Source organism: Delphinus delphis, chromosome 3 (genome assembly GCF_949987515.2).
Source record: "Delphinus delphis chromosome 3, mDelDel1.2, whole genome shotgun sequence".
Taxonomy (NCBI): Eukaryota; Metazoa; Chordata; class Mammalia; order Artiodactyla; family Delphinidae; genus Delphinus; species Delphinus delphis.
The window spans coordinates 124,026,299-124,050,800 of record NC_082685.1 but is presented as its reverse complement, the minus strand read 5'-3'; the positions used below and the strand labels follow the sequence as shown (position 1 = coordinate 124,050,800).

Below are 24,502 nucleotides of genomic sequence, written 5' to 3'. Positions count from 1 at the left end.
CTTACTGTGTTTGGGGTCTCCTTTTTGCAGGCTGCAGGTTCGTAGTTCCCGTTGTTTTTGGTATCTGTCCCAGTGGCTAAGGTTGGTTTAGTGGGTTGTGTAGGCTTCCTGGTGGAGGGGACTAGTGCCTGTGTTCTGGTGGATGAGGCTGGATCTTGTCTTTCTGGTGGGCAGGTCCACGTCTGGTGGTGTGTTTTGGTGTGTCTGTCGGCTTATTATGATTTTGGGCAGCTTCTCTGCAATGGGTGGGGTTGTGTTCCTGTCTTGCTAGTTGTTTGGCATAGGATGTCCAGCACTGTAGCTTGCTGGTCGTTGAGTGAAGCTGGGTGCTGGTGTTGAGATGGAGATCTCTGGGAGATTTTTGCCGTTTGATATTGTGTGCAGCTGGGAAGTCTCTTGTGGACCAGTGTCCTGAAGTTGGCTCTCCCACCTCAGAGGCACAGCACTAACTCCTGGCTGCAGCACCAAGAGCCTTTCATCCACACGGCTCAGAAGAAAAGGGAGAAAAAGTAGAAAAAAAGAATTAGGAGAAAGAAAGAAAGGAAGAAAGAAAGGAGGGAGGGAGGGAGGGAGGGAGGGAAGAAGGAAGGCGGGAAGGAAGGAAGAAAAGAAAGAAAGACGATAAAGTAAAATAAAATAAAGTAAGATAAAATATAATATAGTTATTAAAATAAAAAAATAATTATTAAGAGGAAAAAAAAACCAAAAAACAAAAAAATGGATGGATAGAAGCCTGGAACAAATGCTGGAAGCAAAGCTCTACAGACAAAATCTCACACGGAAGCATACACATACACACTCACAAAAAGAGGAAAAGGGGAAAAAAATCATAAATCTTGCTCTCAAAGTTCACCTACTCAATTTGGGATGATTCGTTGTCTAAAGGAGGGAAGAAAGGAAAGAAAGAACGAAGATAAAGTAAAATAAAATAAAGTTATTAAAATAAAAACTACTTATTAAGAAAAGAAAAAAAAAAGGACGGATAGAACCCTTGGACAAATGGTGGAAACAAAGCTCTACAGACAAAATCTCACACGGAAGCATACACATACACACTCACAAAAAAAGGAAAAGGGGAATAAATAATAAATCTTACTCTCAAAGTCCACCTCCTTAATTTGGGATGAATCGTTGTCTATTCATGTATTCCATAGCTGCAGGGTGCATCAAGTTGATTGTGGAGCTTTAATCCGCTGCTCCTGAGGCTGCTGGGAGAGATTTCCTTTTCTCTTCTTTGTTCTCACAGCTCCCAGGGGATCAGCTTTGGATTGGGCCCCGCCTGTGCGTGTAGGTCGCCGGGAGGGCGTCTGTTCTTTGGTCAGACAGGACGGGGTTAAAGGAGCCGCTGATTCGGAGGCTCTGGCTCACTCAGGCCGGGGGTAGGGAGGGTCACGGAGTGCAGGGCGAACCTGTGGCGGTGGAGGCCGGCGTGACGTTGCACCAGCCTCAGGCGTGCCGTGCGTTCTCCCAGGAAAGTTGTCCCTGGATCCCGGGACCCTGGCAGTGGCGGGCTGCACAGGCTCCCCGGAAGGGGGTGTGTGGATAGTGACCTGTGTTCGCACACAGGCTTCTTGGTGGCGGCAGTGGCAGCCTTAGTGTCTCATGTCTGTCTCTGGGGTCCGCGCTTTTAGTCGCGGTTCGGGCCCGTCTCTGGAGCTCCTTTAAGCAGCGTTCTTAATCCCCTCTCCTGGAGCACCAGGAAATAAAGAGGGAAGAAAAAGTCTCTTGCCTCTTAGGCAGGTCCAGACTTTTCCCCGGACTCCCTCCCGGCTAGCTGTGGTGCACCAACCCCCTGCAGGGTGTGTTCACACCGCCAACCCCAGTCCTCTCCCTGGGATCTGACCAATGCCCGAGCCTCAGCTCCCAGCCCCGCCCGCTGCGGCGGGGGAGCAGACAAGCCACTGGTGAGTGCCGGTCGGCCCTGATCCTCTGTGCGGGAATCTCTCTGCTTTGGCCTCCGCACCCCTGTTGCTGTGCTCTCCTCCGCGGCCCCGAAGCTCCCCCCCTCCACCACCCGCAGTCTCCGCCCGCGAAGGGGCTTCCAAGTGTGTGGACACTTTTCCTCCTTCACAGCTCCCTCCCACTGGTGCAGGTCCCGTCCCTATCCTTTTGTCTCTGTTTATTCTTTTTTCTTTTGCCCTACCCAGGTACGTGGCGGAGGGGCTTTCTTGCCTTTTGGGAGGTCCGAGGGCTTCTGCCAGCGTTCAGTAGGTGTTCTGTAGGAGTTGTTCCACGTGTAGATGTATTTCTGGTGTATCTGTGGGGAGGAAGGTGATCTCCGCGTCTTACTCTTCCTCTATCTTCCGAGAGTAGTTTTAATGATGCATTATTTAAGTACAGAAGTAGAGACAGTGCTGTAAAGTTGTTGTCATGCTTTGCCTCTGTGAAGTTTTTCATTTTCATGTTTTCAATCCCATCTTGTATTACATTATTCTTTAGGCTCCCATTCATTTCTTTCCCTCAGGAGTGCTTTTCTCAGCATTCTTTGCCCTAACTTCCTGAACCCTGAAAACACTTGCTGTAAGTTTGTCCTGTCACTTTGCAGATGGTTGTCCTGGCCAAGTGGTCACTGAGAATTCCAGTGTCGTCCTCTTCCCCTGTCGTTGATGGGAAGAGGATGCTTAGAACACACTCTTTGGGATGTGCTACTTACTTCTTACCATCAGGTGGCACTGCAGATTAATCAGTTTATTTCTACATCTTTAGAAATAGTAGATCTAGTAGGATGTTATCTTGTAAAGGAACAAGTTGATGTGGAACCTTTCATGGAAAATACTTGGAAGTGAAATTAAAGATAAACACGATATTGCTAACAAACACAAATTTATTTTCCTTTTATATCATGGAAGTGTACAGTATATATGTGAAGCTTAAAGGAAAGTAAATAATAAATCAGAATTTTTTTTCTTAGTTTCATTTTTCTCAGACTGTTAAATGTTTTAAAGTTTTGTTTTTATGAATGTCACATAGTAAGAATTTTTAGAGATGAATATTTGTAGGTAAAACTGCTGTTAGAATATAAGACTCAGAGTCCCCTGCATGAGGAAAATGTCTTTTGGTAAATATTGCCATCACAAATCCAGGTAATATGGCAGAACTGTTGCTTATCAACTCTTGCTACTGAAAACCAAGTCCTGAATGTTTATGATGAGAGTGCAGTTATTGACTACATTATGTACTTAAATGTGTATATATAATATATTACCATGTGTGCTGGACAGGAGAAATACATGATGATTTGAAACTCTTGAGGAGTTTGAATAAGTTTTAGGATTACAGAAGAGAAATCAAGCAAATATTCCCATGGAAATTTAGAGTAGGTGTAAAGTGAAAATTCTTGGCCTTTTAAAAAAAATGTTTTTTCATCGTTAAGGTAAAATGTGTAGACTATTAGAATCCCCATAACTCCTAGGACTACCTTAGCACAACACTTTATAATCTTACGTTTCCTGCTTGTCTTTTATTCTTAGGCATTTTTATATTTGTATAGCTTTATTATGTTTATGTGGTATTTTTTATTTGACATTATAGATATTCCTCTAATTACAAAATAGACTAAGAGTATTTTTAAAATCCTGATTGATTTAGGAGTTAAGCTTGAGTTTCTACCACCAAGCAGGAGTTTGTAAGTCCTTTGAAACTCTTGAGTAGGTAGAATATTTTAGGAGTAGAGAAGAGAAGGCAAGGGAATGTCTCCTCTCCTCCTTGTTCTGTATGTTTTAGTGTGTATCTTTTACTCCAGAATAGACCAGTCTTTGACAGTGTGCATGATGTCTCATAGGGAATGCTTCCATAGCCCTCGTGGTTCTTTGAGTTGAAGGTATTTGGAGATATATGGAAGCATCTTGAGTCAAAACAATCCCTAGGAAGTGTTATTTACATATACTATGCAGGGATACTAAACAACCTATAATGCATGCACAGAGAAGAATTTTCCTGCCAAGCAGTCTCTGTTGAGAAACTGAAATGAATCCAAATGGTACAGTGTGAATTTGAATAGGACTAGCATCTTTGGAACCTTCTGGCTTATGTCAGAAGTCTTTTGTCCTTTCATCTTGCTTTAGTTTCTTAAACAAGTGCTCTTCCTCGCTCTCAGTTAACATCACTTGTTGTTACTTTAGCCACATTTTTCATTTCTTCAGCTTTTCCTGGTCTCTTGCTAACTTTGGCATTTACATAGTCAGAACACTTAAAAGAAAATAACAGCTTTATTAAGATATAATTCACAGACCATACAATTCACCCACTGCAAATGTACAATTCAGTGAGTTTTAGTATATTCACAGAGTTGTGTGATCATCACTACAATTGATTTTAGAACACTTCATCACCTCAAACTGAAGTCATTCCACATTTTTCCCCAATCCCTTTTTATGGCTTGATAGATCATTTCTTTGTAGCATTGAATAATATTCTATTGTCTGGATATACCACAGTTTGTTTATCCATTCACCTACTAGAGGACATCTTGGTTACTTCCAGGTTTTGGCAGTTATGAATAAAGCTGCTATAAATATGTATGTGCAGGTTTTTGTGTGGACATAAAGTTTTCATCTCCTTTGAGTAGGTACCATCGAATGCGATGGCTGGATTTTATAGTAAGAGTATGTTTAGTTTTGTAAGAAACCACCAAACAGTCTTCCAAAAGTGGCTGTACCATTTTGTACTTCCACCAGCAATGTCTGAGAGTTCCTGTTGCTGCACGTTCTTGCTAGCATTTGGCCATTCTAAAAGGTATGTAGTGGTATCTCATCGTCATTTTAATTTGTATTTCCCTGATGACATATAATGGGGAGCATCCTCTCATATGCTTATTTTGACATCTGTATATCTTCTTTGGTAAGGTGTCTGTTAAGGTCTTTGACTGATTTTTTTTAATCGGGTTGTTTTCTTGTTGTTGAGTTTTAAGAGTTCTTTTTATATTTTGGGTAACAGTTCATTATCAGATGTGTCTTTTGTACATATTTTCTGTCAGTCTGTGGCTTGTCTTCTCATTCTCTTGACATTGTCTTTTGCCGAGCAGAAGTTTTAAATTTTAGTAAAGTCCAGCTTATCAATTATTTCTTTCATGGATTGTGTCTTTGGTGTTGAATCTAAAAAGAAATCACTATACCCAAGGTCATCTAGGTTTTCTCCTATGTTATTTTCTAGGAGTCTTTTAGTTTTATGTTTTAAGTTTTGGTTTATGATCCATTTTGAGTTAATTTTTGTGAAGGGTGTAAAGTCTGGGTTTAGATTCATTTTGTTTTGCATGGATGTTCATTTGTTCCTGCACCATTTGTTGAAGAGCCTATCTTTCCTCTATTGTACTACCTTTGCTCCTTTGTCAAAGATCAGTTGGCTATATTTATGGGCGTCTATTTCTGGGCTTTCAAATCTGTTCCATTGATCAGTTTGTCTACCCTTCACCAGTATCACTCTCCTGATTCATGTAGCTTTATAGTAAGTCTTGAAGTGGGTAGTGTCAGTCCTCCCAGTTTGTTCTTCAATATTGTATTGGCTAATCCATGTCTTTTGTTTCTACATGTAAACATTAGAATCAGATTGTTCATATCTGTAAGTTAACTTGTTGGGATTTTGATTGGAATTGCATTGAATCCACAGATCAGGTTGAGAAGAAGTGACATCTTGACAATGTTGAGTCTTTCTATCTATGAACATGGAATATCTATTCAATATTTATTTAGTTCCTTCATTTCATTGGTATTTTGTGGTTTTCCTCATATAGATCTTGTACATATTTTGTTAGATTTATACGTAAGTATTTCATTTTTAGGGGTGCTAATGTAAATGATTTTAATGTGTTTTTAATTTTCATTTCCACTTGTTCATTGATGGTATATAGGAAAGCATTTGACTTTTGTCTATTAACCTTGTATCCCACAACTTTGCTATAAATTGCCTATTAGTTCCAGGAAGTTTTTGGTTGATTCTTTCAGATTTCTACATAGATGATCATGTCACTTCTGAACAGAGACAGAGTTATGTCTTCCTTCCGGATATGTATACCGTTTATCTTCTTTTCTTACCTTATTGCATGACCAAGGACTTCTAGTTCCATGTGGAAAAGGAGTGTTGAGAAGGGACATCCTTGCTTTGTACCTGATCTTAGTGGGAAGGCTTTGAGTTTCTCACCATTAAGTATGGTGTTATGTGTAGGTTTTCTGTAGATTGTCTTTATCAGGTTGAGAAACCTCTCCTCATCTTTTGCCTTTTAATCGATTGTTTATCTTTTTATTGTTGGATTATAAACATTCTTTGTATATTTTGCTTATAAGCCCCTTATCAGGTATATGATTTGCAAATATTTTCTCTTGTCCTGTGAATTGTATTTATTTTCTCAATGGTATTTGGTAAAGTTTTAAATTTTGATGAATTTAACTGATCTTACTTTAGTTGCATGTGCTTTGGTATCATATTTGAGAATGCTTTACCTAGCCCAAGGTCATGAAAGTATACTCCTAGATCTTCTTCTAAGAGTTTTATAGAGTTGCCTCTTTATGCTTAGCTTTATGATCCACTTGGAGTTAATTTCTGTCTATGGTGTAAGGAAGAGGTCCAGCTGTTCTTTTGCATGTGGATATCTAGTGGTTCCAGCACTATTTGTTGAAAAGACTATTCTTTCTCCATTGAATTGTCTTGGTACCCTTGCCAAAAATCACTTGACTTTAGATGTAAGGGTCTGTTTCTGGATTTTAAAATCTGTTTTATTGATGTGTGTTATCTGTCCTTTTGCCAGTACCAACACTGTCTTGATTACTGTAGCTTTGTAGTAAGCTTTGAAATCTGGAAGTGTGAGTGAATTTCCCACATTTCTGTTACTGATTGCAATCTGAGGACATATTTGTATGATTTCAACCCTTTCAAATTTGTCAGGACTTGTTTTGTGGCCTAGCATATGGTCTGTCCTGGAGAATGTTTCATGTGCACTTGAGATGAATGGTTGCTTTCATTCTGCTGTTGAGTGGAATGTCTGTTAAGTCAAGTTTGTGTATAATGTTGTTCAAGACATATTTCCTTTTTTCTTTTTTTTTTTTTGCCATGCCGTGTGTCTTGTGGGATCTTAGTTCCCTGACCAGGGATTGAACCGGGGCCCTCAGCAGTGAAAGTGTGGAGTCCTAACCACTGTACTGCCAGTGAATTCCCAAGACATATTTCCTCATTGATCTTTCTAGATGTTCTCTCCATTTTTGAAAGTGGAGTATTGAAATCTCCAACTGTTATTGTTCCTGGCTGAGCAAGCTGGGTTGGACATGACTGAGGCCCACTGTTTTTGGCCTGATATGCCTGGGGTAGAGCTTCTGCCCCATGACTGATGCCTGGGTGGAAGAAGAGTACCCCAGACCTTTTGGCTGTGCTTGTCTGGAATAGAGCTTCAGTATGTAGCTCAGTTAGATGAGAAATGCTAGCTGTCGGGCTTCCCTGGTGGCGCAGTGGTTGAGAGTCCTCCTGCCGATGCAGGGAACACGGGTTCGTGCCCCGGTCCGGGAAGATCCCGCATGCCGCGGAGCGGCTGGGCCCGTGAGCCATGGCCGCTGAGCCTGTGCGTCCGGAGTCTGTGCTCTGGAACGGGAGAGGCCACAACAGTGAGAGGCCCACGTACCGCAAAAAAAAAGAAAGAAAGAAAGAAAGAAAAGAAATGCTAGCTGTCTGCTTTTCTTGGGGAGAAACTGTAGCCCTAGATTAAGAGCCGGAGTGAGAGGGCCCCATGTTCTTGGCTCATTCTGCCTGGAGTATAGCTTCTGTCACACTGGGGCAGGAGTGAGTTTGTGGCTCAAATGCCACAGATTGTTGCTATTTTTACCAAGATTTAGTAGTATTTCTTGCATAAATGTTTCTCCATTTGCTGTATGTCCTTAAATATGCTTTCCAGAGACTGTAAATGGTTGCTTTTTATAACTTTTATCAGTTACAGTTGTTTAACTGAGGAGAGGATCTGTGGAGCTCTTCATGCCACCATCCCAGAAGTATTCTCTCTCCTTTCTTTTAAACTGGAAATTGAATCTAGAGTCTTGATTAGATTGTGGCTGATCAGTTTTGGTAGTTCAGAGATGAGGTTGTATACTTCTTTTTGCATCATCACATCAGGAGGCACTTTAGCTCAAGTTGTGCAGCTGTTGGTGATACTAAAGTTGCTTTCTTGGTTGAGCCGGAGACTGACAGATCCCTTCATTTTAAAGGTTTGTTTATTTCTTCATTGTATTTAGCAAGTAATCTGTGGGGCGATACACTGGGAATATTCTGTTCCCCAACAGCTCTTCTTTCACTTAATGGTTTTAGCATCCATATTGATCTATGCCTGAATAAATTATTTCACTGAGGGAACCTTTTTTGATTTTGAAATTCTTTTTTCTTCAATTTTTCTTATAATCTTACACCTTCTTTTCTTCAGTCAGTTTACTTACTGCTTTAACTTTTAAAAGTGGGGTGTGGTTATTGTTTGTGTGGAATGTCCTAAAACTAAGGACAAGCACAGATAATGTAGTAGTCTAAAGAAAATTGTCATGGCTGAAGTTAAAGTCGATGCAGGCCTGAGAAGTCTTGTTTGTTGGTGGCAGGCAGGGGTACTGAGTTTCCCTATTTGTTTCTTTTAATGAAAATTGGTAAATTTCCAACTACAGGTGCATCTGTATTACCTTTGGATTTCGGATTTTTCCACAGTTGGCAAAGTATCTTATAGAATCAAGCCTAGAAAGTCCAGTTACAAGGTATGAGTATTTTTAGGCTCTTGGTCACATATTGCTAGATTATTTAGACTTTAATAGAATCAAAGCCTACAATAAAGTTCAGTAATGAATAAATTGAACTGACTGACTTGTGAAATAGTGAGAAGGGTGAAATGCCTGCCCTTTTAATTTTCACCTTCTCCTTTCGTATTATTGTTCTTAGAGGAAAAAAAGAGTATGCATTTAGATTTTGAATAATGCTCTTCTGTAGTGTAGTTGAGAGCTAATAAAATGCTCACAAGCAGTGTTTCCTCTTGCTTATGATTTTGAAACTATACATATTAATGAAAATCAAAGCAACCTCAGTGTATACACTATTAATTAGAAGACCTAGGCAAATTTAATCTTGCTGTTTGCTTGGTTGTCTCTTGATAATTTATAGGAGCACAGAAAGGGAAAGGATACATTGTTTTAACATAGGTATGGGATTTCTCTCACTACACATAGACCTCAACAGAGGAGATGTAACAGCACTTCTACTGTGAGAGACTAGCTTCCATGGCCTTCAGGCCTACATGATGATTGATCACCATGAAGATCCTGTCAAGTTCTTTGAGAAATACCTCTGCCCATTCCCACCAGTTAGTCTGTGTCTGTCTCTCCCTCTCCTCTTACCTTCTACCCTGTCCCTTCTTTTCTCATTCCTTACCCCCTTCTTTTCTTCTTCCCTCTCTTTCTCTGTCAGTCTCAGGTCTCTGGCTTTTTTTGGAGACTAGTTGTGTGTCTGCTTCACTACTATGTGCAAATAACAGTAGTAGCCCTGTTATATTTCTGCATGCTAATTCCAAGAGAAAGATATTGAAGGTTAGTTTCCAGGTGTATTACCCTCCAAACTGACTACTGCTAGTCAGTAGTCATCTATCTTTTATCCCAAATGAAGTTTATTTCCACACTGTTACATTTGAATGACTCAGTACATTTCTCCCCCTGTTCTTTGTTGCCATTGTTGTCCTCTCAAGAAAACTCCACAATTGAGTACTGTATGAATATTTAATACATAGAAAATGTAGTCCTTTCAGATTTCTGATGGATTTAGGAATCTTTTTCTCCAGGAACCTATTATGGGAGAGCCTGGTGTGTTTCTAATTATTAGGGAGTAGGGTGGTATGTTTTAGTAGGAAGAGCTGGGATTCTAAACACCTTGTTATTAGGGCTCACTCTGCCATGTACTAGTTTTCTACAATGATCCTGGACAGTTCTCTTGATAGCTGTAAGTTCTTCCTCTATAAAACAGTGATATTAGTACACATGCCAGATTTGCTTTTTTATAGGTTTGTTATGGGATCTTTAAAAAATTTAATAGGCTTTAGTAATGTGGTATGTTTAATAATCCATTATGGGTCTGGATTGTTATTTTTGATGATGCACTTAATCTGCAATTTAGGAACTGATTGCTGCCTGAAGCTTCCCTTCAGGAAGTTGATTAGTACTTGGAAATATTTCCAGTATAAGTTATGAATGATGATTTGTTTCTCAGACCGAAAAGCCTTTTTACCCAATAGATAAATCACTCATAATATTGTTTCTGTGGGGGAAATATACTCTGATTCCAACTGGTATTCTAGAAACTTATTTTTCATAGTTTTTTTTTTTTTAATACTTAGCAGCATCAGTATTTATTTATTTATTTATTTGGCCATGCCGTGTGGCATGCAGGATCTTAGTTACCCGACCAGGCATCAAACCCGTGCCCCCTGCATTGGGAGCTTGGAGTCTTAACCACTGGACCGCCAGGGAAGTCCTGTAGTTTGTTTTAGTAAGAATAATTCTCTGCCTCCCACCTCATTATTTCCCATATTTTGGGGAGAGAAAATGACCCTTTCTAATTCTTATCTTAACAACTACTGCAGTGCTTGGCATAGAATTGGTTCTCCAAAAATATATAAGCTGAGCTTTCCTTCCCAGACTGGATGAGCTTTTTGGGAGCAAGGATCAAAGCAAGAGGAGGAGAGGACAGGGCATATACTGCTGGGGAAGACCTGGATGGAGCAGGGTGCTGGAGGGAGGTAGGGATGGGGAACTCTAGCATTTCCATTAGAACAGGTGAATGGCGAGAGTAAGTGGGGCATAAAGTTAAGAGTACATAGACTTAAAATTTTTTTAAATATTTATTTAGGCTGTGCTGGGTCTTAGTTGTGGCATGCAGGATCTTCCTTGTGGCGTGTTTAGTTGCAGCATGTGGGCTTCTTAGTTGCGGCATGCATGTGGGATCTAGTTCCCCGACCAGGGATCGAACTTGGGCCCCCTGCATTGGGAGCACAGAGTGTTACCCAGTGGACCACCAGGGAAGTCCCAGAGATAAGAGAACATAGACTTAAGGATTGCTTTGTTGCGAAGGTCCAGAGAAGTGTGAAGGTGTGTGTGTATGTGAGTGCTCTGCACAATCTTTGTTCTAGGTAACAATTGCTCTGGGGGTTGGCAGTAGTCAGTGATTTTATTTTTCAAGTAGGAACCCAAAACAGAGACATGGCTTTTTTCTTTCTTTTTGCAGGTTGAGTTTGGGGTAGGGATGAGTTCTGGTATAGCCTTTCTCTATTATTATATTCGTATATTTTTCCTATCTTCCAGTGACTTTTTTTGTGTGTGTATCAAAGTCCAGACACTTTATTTTCCCTTACAAGGTCGTCCGTCACATGATCTGTTCCTGCCTATATCTCCAATCTCATCTTGTACTACTTTCCACTTTTCTCATTAAGTGCCAATTATACTGGCTTTCTTAAGTTTGTTTATAATATTAAGGACTTGTTTTCAGTTGTTTTCCCAATCCAGAACTCTGCTTTCAGATCTTTGCTTGTGGGTCTCTCTTGTCACTCTCATGTCTCTTGTAAATGTCACTAGAGAAACCTTCTCTGAACACCCAATCTGAAGTAACACATTCAGTTAGAGTCAATTTTTAACATTATTTTCTTCATATCACTACCTCTTTCTTTTTTTAAAAAACAGATCTGTTTTCTTCCACTAGAATGTAAACTGCATGAAGTCAGAACACCATTTTGTTCACTGCTATTTTCTCAGCACCTAGAACAGTGCCTGGTATGCAGCAGGCTTTCAGCAGTTTTATTGAATAAATCAGTTAATTAGCTCCTGTGTGGTTCAGTGTGAAGTCCTTTATTGCTCGAAATTGATCACTTTTGTTAATTCAGCAAATATTTATTAAGCATATGTCATGTATCTTGTTGGGCCCTGGGACTACAGAGATGCCTTAAATGTCTGTTCTGTCACTCAAGGAAGGCAGTATTAGATATTGATTAAGAATAGTGGCTTTGGGGATTTCCCTGGTGGTCCAGCAGTTAAGACTACGCTCCCAGTGCAGGGGGCCTGGGTTTGATCCCTGGTCAGGGAACTAGATCCCACATGCCGCAACTAAGAGCCTGCACGCTGCAACTAAGAGATCCCGCATGCCGCAATGAAGATCCCACGTGCTGCAACTAAGACCTGGTGCAGCCAAATAAGCAAACAAACAATTGAGTCCCCATCCTGGCCTCTTGTCTAAGGCCAGCATTTAAAAAAAAAGAATAAAATAAAGAATAGTGGCTTTGGTGTTCAAGTCCAGGGACTGCTACTTAGTAGATTGTGACCTTGGCAAGGTAAGGTCTCTGATCCTTTAGGTTTCTCCCTAAAAAATGGGGATAAGAGTATCTACTACATAGAATAATTATTAGGAATAAATAAATGAATAAAGCACTTAGTACAATGCTTGGCATGTAATATATGCTCAAATCTTGGCTTTTGTTTTTATTTATTTTATTATTTTTTTTTAAAGCTGGTTGCTCTTACATTGCTTGGGAGAGAATCAGTGAATTCCTGCTCTGTATACCTCAGTTCCCTTGTGAGAACTGCAAATTAGTGCTGGGTCAACCTTTTTTTAAATATATATATATATATATATATATATATAAAATATATTTAATTTGTTTATTTTTGGCCACGTTGGTTCTTTGTTGCTGTGCACAGGCTTTCTCTAGTTGTGGTGAGCGGGGGCCACTCTTTGTTGTGGTGTGCAGGCTTCTCATTGCGGTGGCTTCTCGTCGCGGAGCACAGGCTCTAGGCGCACAGGCTTCCGTAGTTGTGGCACACGGGCTCAGTAGTTGTGGCTCACGGGCTCTAGAGCGCAGTCTCAGTAGTTGTGGCGCACAGGCTTAATTGCTCCGCAGCACGTGGGATCTTCCCGGACCTGGGCTTGAACCCATGTCCCCTACATTGGCAGGCGGATTCTTAACCACTGCACCACCAGGGAAGCCCTAGCTTTTTCTTTTTTTAAAATTAATTAATTAATATTTATTTTTGGCTGCATTGGGTCTTCGTTGCTGTGCTCGGGCTTTCTCTAGCTGTGGCGACTGGGGGCTACTCTTCATTGCGGTGCGTGGGCTTCTCATTGCAGTGGCTTCTCTTGTTGAGGAGCACGGGCTCTAGGTGTGCAGGCTTCAGTAGGTGTGGCTTGCGGGCTCAGTAGTTGTGGCGCATGGGATTAGTTGCTGCGAGGCATGTGGGATCTTCCCGGACCAGGGATCAAACCCATGTCCCCTGCATTGGAAGGCAGATTCTTAACCATTGTGCTGCCAGGGAAGTCTTGGGTCTACCTTTTTTAGTAAGAATGTATAATCGAAACTGCTGTACATCTTGTCATTCACTGCATTAGCAGTAGAGCTGGACTTTCAGGTGTACCTTAGTTTTAGATGTTCTAAAGTTGTGCTTCTCAAACTCTGACAATTATTAAGATTTACCTAGAGAACTTACTAAAGCACAGCTTTTTGTCCCACTGCCTCCTGCCTTCAGCCCCTATTTTCATTTGCTAGGTTTGGAGAGAGGGTTGAGAATTTGCATTTCTGTGAGGTGATGCTGGTGTTGCCAGTCCTTGGGCCACACTTTCAGTGAGATTGTGCTAATATGGTATAGCCACTAGCCACATGTGGCTATTGAGTACTTGAAATGTGGTTAGTTTGAAATAAGATGTGCCTTAAGTATAAAATATACACAGGAGTTTGAAGATTTAGTATAAGAAATGTAAAATATCTCATTGTTACTTTCAAAAATATTGATTGCATGTTGAAAGGATAACATTTTGGAAATATTGAGTTAAATGTAATATAATAAATCTAATTCCACATGTTTCTATTTCTTAATGTGGCTACTTAAAAGGTAAAAAGTACATACATGGCTTGCTTTTGTGGCTTGCATTATATTTCAACTAGGCAGGAAGACATACTGCCTATCTCTTTAAAGTATCTTCTTAGGGCCTCCATGAAGTGAGTCTCTCTTATATAGCCTGTTTTTGAAATCACACATTACCAACGAACCGTCTAAATTGAGTAAAAATCCATTCACTTATTACCAAGTGGTAATGAAACATGGAAACTTACATTGTTCAAGAAACTCCTATAATGGAAAAGAATCTGAAAAAGTATCTATGTATCTATCTAACTGAATCACTTTGCTGGGTACTTAAAACTAACACAACATTGTAAATTAACTATACTTCAATAAAAAAAAATTTACCAAGAAAGTAAACAAAACAAAACACCCCCAAAACTCCTAATTAGTGAGGGAGACAATATATATTTACAGGGTACCACCCTAGTCAGTTCTAAAATACAGACAACAGACTACTAATTTAAAAGTAGTTCAGCTCCATTGCTAATTGGTAATATTTTGTCTGATTCCAGTTATTATGCCCTAGCGCTGCTTTACTCACATAGACTTCAAAATGAGTAATTTCCTTAAAAGTTGTAATATTTGGGTAAAATTTCTTGTTGAATCAACTTTTGGAATCTTCCCTTTTCATGAGTCATTGCAATTTAATTACAACTCTTAACAAAGGAGGTAATTTGCTTTGGCTATATTCCTTATGGGTTAATGACTTTTAGACTTTTACTGTCTGGAAGATTCTTCAGTTTTAGGTAACTACTGTCATAAAGCTAATTCCCAGTCACCTCTGTACTGGGAACTATTTTTTATCAACTCTTAGTTTTCAGTTTTAATCTTGCATACTTTGTATATGTGTATTGTGAACTATACATACTTTTCTGAGTAAACAATTGTACACAATTTTGGGGATGATTAGAAACAGAATCCTGGAGAATTCAATAAATTGCTTATGTATTTTTAGAATGGCTTCAGATTCTTGGTATAGGATTAGATCATCCAACCCTTAAGATCCTTTCTAACTTAGGGTTTTATTTTGTTTGTTGGTTCAGTTCTTTATTTCCCCTCCACAATATTTCTTGGGTATGCATTTGTCTTTTATATTAAAAAAAAGAATTTTCAGACATGTTTTATTGGTGGCACCTAAGATGATAATGTGAGGTACTTAGCACTCTGTCAAAGCATTCCTTTTTCAGTTCTCTTCCTCCTGGTCTTGTTAGGAATAAAGTAGTTAATACTTTTATAGCTTTTATAATGCTTATCTTTTTTTTTTTTTTTTTTTTTGCGGTACACGGGCCTCTCACTGTTGTGGCCTCTCCGGTTGTGGAGCACAGACTCCGGACGCGCAGGCTCAGTGGCCATGGCTCACGGGCCCAGCCGCTCCGCGGCATGTGGAATCCTCCCGGACCGGGGCACGAACCTGTGTCCCCTGCATCGGCAGGCGGACTCTCAACCACTGCGCCACCAGGGAAGCCCTATAATGCTTATCTTTAAAAACAAACTAACAAACAAAGAAGGCATTATGATTAGAGTCTTGGACAGGCAGTGGTATTTAACCAGAATTTAGAAACTTTGGTTTTTGTTTGTCATCTTTTTCCCCCCAATTTACTACCTTCTATATATGGGACAATAAAAGGCAGTTTCCTTTAGAAATAAATTGATTTAAGCAAAGGCGATTTGAATTATGGGAGTTTTAAGTTAGAGTATGGGTGGTACATAAAAGATAGAAATCCAGCAGATACATGAAAGAGTAGATACGAAGTATGGGGTAATTCAGAACATTGAAGCCCCTTTTCTCCCTTTTATTAGTGTTAATTTTTTAAGTATAATATACATTCAAGTATGTTAACTTATCATTGCCAGGTTTCCATGGATCTCAATAGTGCCAGTACTGTCGTTCTTCAGGTCTTAACACAGGCCACCAGTCAGGATACTGCTGTGTTAAAACCAGCTGAGGAGCAGTTGAAACAGTGGGAGACGCAGCCAGGTTTCTATTCAGTGTTGCTGGTAAGTTGTTCTAAAAGAGTTTACTATAAATTTTAATAAAATGAGACACTATTATTTTTAATTGTTCTAAAAACTTACTTGTATTGGTGGTTTACTTTAGTGAAACTGATCCAAATGTTTGCCTGCCATTGCTCCTGCCACATATAAATTCAGAGCATGGCTCTTTGAGAATGTTTAAAAAATGTTTATTGATGATTGAATAAATAACCCAGCAGGGTACTGGTAGAATCTGCTCAGTAGACAACACTGTGCTGATAATCTATTTTAGTGTGTTAATGCTGACCTGAAGACTTTAGGTAGTACACTTTGATGTTTTGTCTTCATCCTTATCCTTGCCCCAGTTAATTTATGTTGTCAGAGTTGTTCAGGTCTCCCCACCACTGCATCCGTCAGGTCTACCTTGGTCAGTGTGTTTCACTTTAAAACGCCATTTTCTTTTCCCCTGTCTAAAAATTTTATTTTCTTAACATATCTGATCTTTTCCTGGGTATTATGGGAAATAGTATGATAATTAACAATATGTGCTTTAACTATATCTTTCTGCGAGTTAGAAGCTTTTGGTTAATTAATGAAAATCATTTTCTCAATGCCAGAATGAAAAGATGTCTTTTTGTATTGAAGGCCTTTCTTATTCTTTTCTTCTTCGGAAAATTTCTGAACTCTGATTAGTGTGTGAGATTTAGTTTCTGGCCATGGCAAGGAGGTTACCAGTTGGATCAAAAACCAATTCAGTATGTGTGACTGGGTCAAAAATTCAGAGCAGAACTGTTTACTATATCTTGTAAAATAGAAAATTATGACATTACATACATATTTTGACTTCATGACTAAAAAGTTTTGAGTTGTTACATTTAAGAAGTTCCTAGTCATGCCTGGAAGGGAAATTAAATATCTGGAGTCATACTTGATATTCTGAATATATAACATGAAAGTTGGCTCTTTGACACAATAACACAAAGATAAAAAACATTAATTTCTAAAGATACTAAAGAAAGTATCTTATTCTTGTAGATAATCCCAGCATTATGTTTGTAAATTTGGGGCATAGTATAAATCTTTAGAAAATCTCTGACTATATGCTTATTTAAATGAATGTGCTCTGTATTTAGCCTTGTGTTTTTTCAGGCCAAAATAGAAAACATTTTATCTTATTTTGGTTACTGCTTGACCTTGGAAAAACCAATAGACTTGCTTGATACCTTTTGTGTAATGTATGAATTATTAATATTAAGTGCCTAGACCTTTTTGTTTTTATTTTTACTAGGTATACTTTTCTTCTTAGAGGGATAGTAAAATTTCTTTTAGATAGAATAGATTATAATAGATTTAAAAACTGCTGAGTTTATTTTTTCTTTTTTCCCTGTACTCACTGTCTTGCCACATTTGCTCTGTTTGAGCCTTAGCCATCCAGTTTAGTCTGGAGATTCCTACATTTGTATATCTGATCTCAGGTGTGTGTTCCAATCCTGTTATTCAGTATGTTTATTCAGTATATAATATATATTTACTTGGATTGACACCTGCAGCTTGACTTTTCTTGGTTCCTAAGTGTAGCTGAGTTCGGCTGAGATCCGCCAACTTCCGCAGTATTCCCACGTTACTTTCATTCATTCACTCATTTGCTCAGTTGAAATTTATGAATTTTCTGCTTTGCTGGGCTGTGTGCTAGACTCCACTCATAAGACACAACTCAATCTAGTGTGGGAGGTAGGCATGTAAAGTGTTGAAGTCGAATGCAATTAATTAGTTATGCAATTAATGTGGTGAGAGAATCTGTTCTTTCTTTTGCAAAGGAGACCCAAAAGAGGGACTCTGACTCAGTTGTCAGGGGTCTTAAGGGATAAGTGGGCATTACACAACTATCTTCGTAACTTTTTTTTCGTTGCACATGATTTTTTAAAAGTAGGTTTATAGTATACATACCTATTTTTAATACTTAACATCAATTGTTTTTATAGTAAAGGAGATACTTCCACATCATTGTTTTTGGCTTTGAGGTTTTCCCACACAAGGTTGTGTTTAAGAGGTCAACTCCAGGGATTTGAGTTGTTTTTGGTGTGAGGTGTAGTACAGTTTTAGTTAGTTAACATATTCCTACAATCCTGTTTGTCCTATGTACCCGCTATTCTAGAAACATTTTTTAGAAAGCAGTAAAACATTTTAATTCTCACTGTGATGTTTTAAATTACAGTGTTAGTATTAGGTTTACTATTCTTTTTATTTCATATACATATTATAACTATCACTTATAAGCTTTTGATAACAATTTTAATAAATTTTAAAATCAATTAAAGGTTATAGAACAGTTGTAATTTTGACTTCAAGGTCGTGTTGCATGGTTTAGCTTGCACAGTCATTTTTACACTGTCCCACTATGGTGCAAGGCAGGGACTGCCTGTATTTGATTAACACAGTGAATAAATTTTTTGAGTAATGGTTAACTTTGAGTTGAAATTATTCATATCACTTCTGCCTTTATATTACTTGAAAATATTTTGCTGTCGAACTCATTTGTAAGCATAATTGCTTTGATAAGGAGGATGCTTTGAAATTGTTTATTTCATAGCATGAATTAATAACCCAGGGGCTTTGGCTCTTTGAATCTGTGCTGTGGTGGGTCTGCTTTTTCTTTTTTAATTTAGCAGTGTTTATTTTAGTTCCGTGTGTGTGCGTGTAGATTATGCTGTGTAATTAGATTTGTTTCTGAATTTAATTTTTTATTAGGAAAAATTTAAAACCTACCTAAATATAGAATAGTATAATGAATCTCCACATACCCATTACTCAGCTTACATAATTAACATGCTCCCGAGCAGATATGCTTTCTTACATGAATTGTAGAGCTATAGATATTTAGAAAATAACGATATGATATGGGTAGTGATAAAATTTAAGTGAAGCATTTAATTAAAAATCTATCCATACTTTTTTGAGTTATGTTAATTATACTTTTAACTTATTACATGTTCATTCTGATGCTTTGTTTTTTATTTACAGAATATTTTCACAAACCACACTCTGGATATAAATGTAAGGTGGCTTGCTGTGCTGTATTTTAAAAATGGAATTGATCGCTACTGGAGACGTGTAGCACCTCAGTAAGTTCCACCTCTTCCCCCCCTCAGTGTCATCCTTTTCAAATTCAAGGCGATGTAAGACTGTTATCTGTTAATCTTCATTCTTTATGTGAAAGAATTCATTTGTGCTTACTTCAGCAGCACATGTACTAAAATTGGAACAGTACAGAGATTAACATGCTCCCTGCTCTAGGATGATATGCAGATTTGTGATGTGTTTGATATTTAAAAGAAAAGAAGTGTGTTAACTACTGAAGAAGTAAAGTGTTCTACATAGTTAATTACAAGTCAGCATCTATAATACTGCCTTTTTCTGTGAGTTTTTTTTTTCCCCATGGGCATAGGGTTTGTGGATTTCTCATTGGCCTTCTGTCTTAGAGGATCTCTGATTTTATGGGCATAAAACAAATGCTGAATTAATGAATCATGTTCAGAAATGTCCTTTTTTTTTAAAGGAAGTACAAGGCTTGAATTCTGGAAAATGTCATTGAGAGGGAACTCCCAGTTCATTTCTGAGCCAACTGATGTTAATTCTCTAGTCTTCTGCATAATTGCCTCTGTGGTGGAAATTGGGTAGTATATATTTGTAATCTCATCAGATTCAGTTGTAACTTCTCTTTACGTGGTTAAGTGAACAAATTTTTCTTAATAGTTAATTACATGTTATATAATTGATGGAAAGACAGTGTAGACTGGACCCAGGAATTTGTTGGATAGAAAACAGTGAACTTTGCCAAAGGAGTAACATAGTCTTTGTCCTCCAGTAGATGGCACCACAACTCTGTAGTTTTTATATTTATAAGCCCCTTTTTTAAAAAAATGAATACCTCATAGTGCTTGTAAAATATGCTCTTGAGTAATATTGGAAGTAACTAGAGTATTTTAAGGCTACACTTAGGATACTATAGTATAAATCAAACTCTTCTCTATTTATTTTAGAATTAATTCATAATTTTGAGAGAAATGGAGTGTTTAGTGATGAGAAATTTTGTATGTTGTTGAGTTGTAGGAAACAATGCAACAAGATATGTTTCTACTGCTATGTCCAGTTAAATTTTATATGTACCCTAAAATTCATTTTGTTTTACTAGTTATATGAAGAATATGGTTATAAGTGACTGTCTTGGATGGGAGAGTAAATTTATAGTTAAATATTTCAGATTGTACTTTCATGTAAAGAATTAGAAACTGGAATTTAGTTTAAATTTTAAAAGTTAAGGGAGATATCTTACAATAAGTAGTTAAACCCCAAGCTGTCTCTTTTAGTGATATATTGAGATACAAGCTAGAAAGGAGATGAATGTACTTAGGCAGGAAGGATGCTAAGAATGTAAAGCAGGGAGCAAAGATTAGTTATCAAACTCATTTAAATTTCAGACACTTAAAAAAAAACAACTGTGTTCCTATCTAAGTTCCTTCTTATAGTTTCTGTTCTTACCACTGTTGGCACAGAATGATTAATTTAAGCTTATATCATTACTATGTAAAATGCAATTCTTACTGGGTCCCAATTAATTAGATACTATCCAATTTCTGCTTGGGATATAGTCTGAATTCATCTAATGATAACAAGTGCATGAAGTTGAAGGTGGAATGCTAACTCTTATTGTAGAATTGCTAAAAACATGAGATTTCTCAGGTTAATGGCTTGTTTTCTTTAATAGTTATATAGTTTAATACAGTTGCATATAGTTACATGAAAACTGTTGAACCTGGCTTCTTGACATAGAAGAAAACTTGAATTTCAAGCTTGAATCAAAACATTATAGGAGGGGCTTCCCTGGTGGCGCAGTGGTTGAGAATCTGCCTGCTAATGCAGGGGACACAGGTTCGAGCCCTGGTCTTGGAGGATCCCACATGCTGTGGAGCAACTGGGCCCGTGAGCCACAACTACTGAGCCTGCGCGTCTGGAGCACGTGCTCTGCAACAAGTGAGGCCGTGATAGTGAGAGGCCCGCGCACCGCGATGAAGAGTGGCCCCCACTTGCCACAACTAGAGAAAGCCCTACGTACAGAAATGAAGATCCAACACAGCAAAAATAAATAAAATAAATAAATTAATAAACTCCTACCCCCAGCATCTAAAAAAAAACAAAAAAAAATATTATAGGAGAAAACATTGTTTCAGGGATTTGATTGATAGAAGGAAGCTATTAAAATTGAAAAGTGCAGCATAGTTATAAAAAGATTAGAGAGATCATTTTTATTTTATTTATTTTTTTGTAATACACAGGACTTGTATTACTTGACATTATAAACATATCAGAAATAAACAATCATAACAATGTAGCATTTTTCAAAAATAAACAGATCAACAAAACTGAAGAAAAAGTCCAGAAGATGCATGTACATGTAAGTATTTTGTACATAATAAAGAACACATTTCAAATTAGGATGGAAAGATGCGCTCTTCAATACTACTATTTAGAGCCTTATCTCTACTTCACAACAGTGAAGTAAAAGTTTAATTGTAAAAAACTCAAAACATAAAGGTATCTAAAGAAAATATAGGTTAATATGTATATAATTTGGTGTTGCAGAAGCTAAGCTTAAAGTCAAAGAAAGAAACCATAAAGGAGACCTATATTCCCATAAATAGAATAAAGGGACAATAGATTAGAAAAAGTAGATAAATCTCAAAGATGGAATTCATTTGGCTAATAAATATATTTTAAATTGTTTAAATCGTTAGTAGTCAAAGTTTTTCCAATTTAGGCAATGAGAAGATCACACCTGTTGAAATGGCATATATTAAAAAGAATGTAGGGGGCTTCCCTGGTGGCACAGTGGTCAAGAATCCGCCTGCCAATGCAGGGGACACGGGTCCGAGCCCTGGTCCAGGAAGATCCCACATGTCGCGGAGCAACCAAGCCCGTGAGCCACAGCCACCGAGCCCCCACGCCTAGAGCCCGTGCTCTGCAACAAGAGAAGCCCATGCACCACAACAAAGAGTAGCCCCCGCTTGCCCCAACCAGAGAAAGCCTGCGCGCAGCAACAAGGACCCAATGCAGCCAGAAATAAATAAATAAATTTTTTTTTTTTTTAAAAAAAGGAATGTAATGTACAGTCCTGAAGAGCGCACACTGAACCTTTGCCAGAGGGATTATATATGGCCACCACCATTAGGGAGAGCACATTGGTAATATACCTTAAAAAGACTGGAAATGTACATATTCCTCACCTAAAAAATTCCCCATCAAAAATTTACCCTGCGGAAATAATCAAACAACTGTATAATGTGTATGCAATGTTTGTTGTTGATAACAGGAAAAACAAATCTAGAAACAATTTAAAAAATCAGGTAACTAAGTGTTAAATTACGTCATTAAAGCATGAGCTAATAATTATGTCATCTAAATTTTCACATATAAATATGAGAAATAAATTTATGACAGAGCTTAAGAGATCTTTTTTTTATTAAAAAGTGTGTGTGACACACTTCTCAGAAGGAGAGAATTAAGGAGTAAAAGAAAGGCAGAGAAAGAAATTGAATGGATAAAAGGAGTTATCTCAGGATGATAGGACTCTAGGGTTTTTCTTTCTATCTGCACTATTTCTTTTCTAATGATTATAAAGTGAGCATGTGTTTCTTAATAAAAATAATAAAAGCTATAGAAAGTTGTGAGGAAAACAATCAGAATAAGGAGGCAGAAAATATACAAGATTTTTAGTTAATGAAGAAACAAAACATCTAAAGAATGTAGTTAATTTAATTTTTCAAATTGTGCATTCTCTTCATATTTTGTATGACATTATCTGCTATGCAATTTAGAATATCTGCTATTAAGTTACAGAAGAATTGTATAACTGATAGGGATCCAACATTGTATTTATAATACTGCAAGGCATTGTTGCAAGAAATGTTATAAATTTGTATGTTTCTGTGTCATGTATGACATAAAACCAAGCAACCCAAAAGATTTAACAATGGTATTTGTGAATCATATTTTCTAAGAGATAATTTAAATCCACATAACGATAAAATGTGAATTACTAATTTTATGAAGAGAGTGATTGTTTCCATGAAATTAGAAACGCTTATATTTGATTCAAATAATTAAGCAAAAAATGAAAACATACTTTTTAAATGTAAATAGATTATTTGAAGAATTGAGTTGAAGCATCATATCAAGAACTATTTTTTTTAATGTATCAATATTGGTTTATTTTTTTCTCATTTTTTTTTGTTCAAACAGAAAGTCACAAAAATTATAATCATCCTCATCAGTTCACTCAGTCCCATGTAATTAATGTTTTTTTCATCTTGATCTTTTGTTAGCACTTTTATGAATTCATCAGTTTTCCATTAGAGTTCTGAAAATGCTTATCTTATTCATTCAGTTCAGCAGTATAGTCAGTTACCAGAAGCCTGTGCTTGTCAGAGTCTTTTGCATGAATTCCTTGAAGATGAAACCCTTTTTCTTTTTTTTTTTTTTTTGCGGTATGCGGGCCTCTCACTGTTGTGGCCTCTCCCGTTGCGGAGCACAGGCTCCGGACGCGCAGGCTCAGCGGCCATGGCTCACGGACCCAGCTGCTCCGTGGCGTGTGGGATCTTCCTGGACCGAGGCACGAACCCATGTCCCCTGCATCGGCAGGCGGACTCTCAACCACTACGCCACCAGGGAAGCCCGATGAAACCCTTTTATAGGAACATTTTTGCAAAAGCATCAGAGTACACCCAGAACTGTCTGTAAATGACAAAAGACTTAAAAATGACCACGGTTAAAGATTTTTTTTTTTACATCTTTATTGGAGTATAATTGCTTTACAATGGTATGTTAGTTTCAGCTTCACAACAAAATGAATCAGTTATATATATATACATATGTTCCCATATCTCTTCCCACTTGCGTCTCCCTCCCTCCCACCCTCCCTATCCCACCCCTCCAGGTGGTCACAAAGCACCGAGCTGATCTCCCTGTGCTATGCGGCTGCTTCCCACTAGCTATCTACCTTACGTTTGGTAGTGTATATATGTCCATGCCTCTCTCTCGCTTTGTCACAGTTTACCCTTTCCCCTCCCCATAGCCTCAAGTCCATTCTCTAGTAAGTCTGTATCTTTATTCCTGTTTCACCCCTAGGTTTTTCATGACATTTTTTTCCCCCTTAAATTCCATATATATGTGTTAGCATACAGTATTTGTCTCTCTCTCTCTGACTTACTTCACTCTGTATGACATACTCTAGGTCTATCCACATCATTACAAATAGCTCAATTTCGTTTCTTTTTATGGCTGAGTAATATTCCATTGTATATATGTGCCACATCTTCTTTATCCATTCATCCGATGATGGACACTTAGGTTGATTCCATCTCTGGGCTATTGTAAATAGAGCTGCAATGAACATTTTGGTACATGACTCTTTTTGAATTATGGTTTTCTCAGGGTATATGCCCAGTAGTGGGATTGCTGGGTCATATGGTAGTTCTATTTTTAATTTTTTAAGGAACCTCCATACTGTTCTCCACAGTGGCTGTATCAATTTACATTCCCACCAACACTGTAAGAGGGTTCCCTTTTCTCCACACCCTCTCCAGCATTTATTGTTT

The 24,502-nt window shown here is 38.0% G+C and overlaps 1 protein-coding gene and 1 non-coding gene across 2 annotated transcripts in view; both read left to right on the top strand.

The window, feature by feature from the left end:
- The window catches only part of IPO11 (importin 11), a 221,902-nt gene that overhangs the window by 13,714 nt on the left and 183,686 nt on the right, over nt 1-24,502 (top strand). Inside the window, exons 2-3 of the mRNA XM_060009435.1 lie at nt 15,732-15,875; nt 18,873-18,973. Coding sequence (XP_059865418.1) covers nt 15,738-15,875; nt 18,873-18,973 — 239 coding nt within the window. The 5' untranslated portion in view covers nt 15,732-15,737. The remainder of the gene's footprint in view (nt 1-15,731; nt 15,876-18,872; nt 18,974-24,502) is intronic.
- On the top strand, nt 19,078-19,181 carry LOC132423740 (U6 spliceosomal RNA). Its single transcript, XR_009519058.1, has one exon. It is a non-coding gene; the product is annotated as a U6 spliceosomal RNA (small nuclear RNA).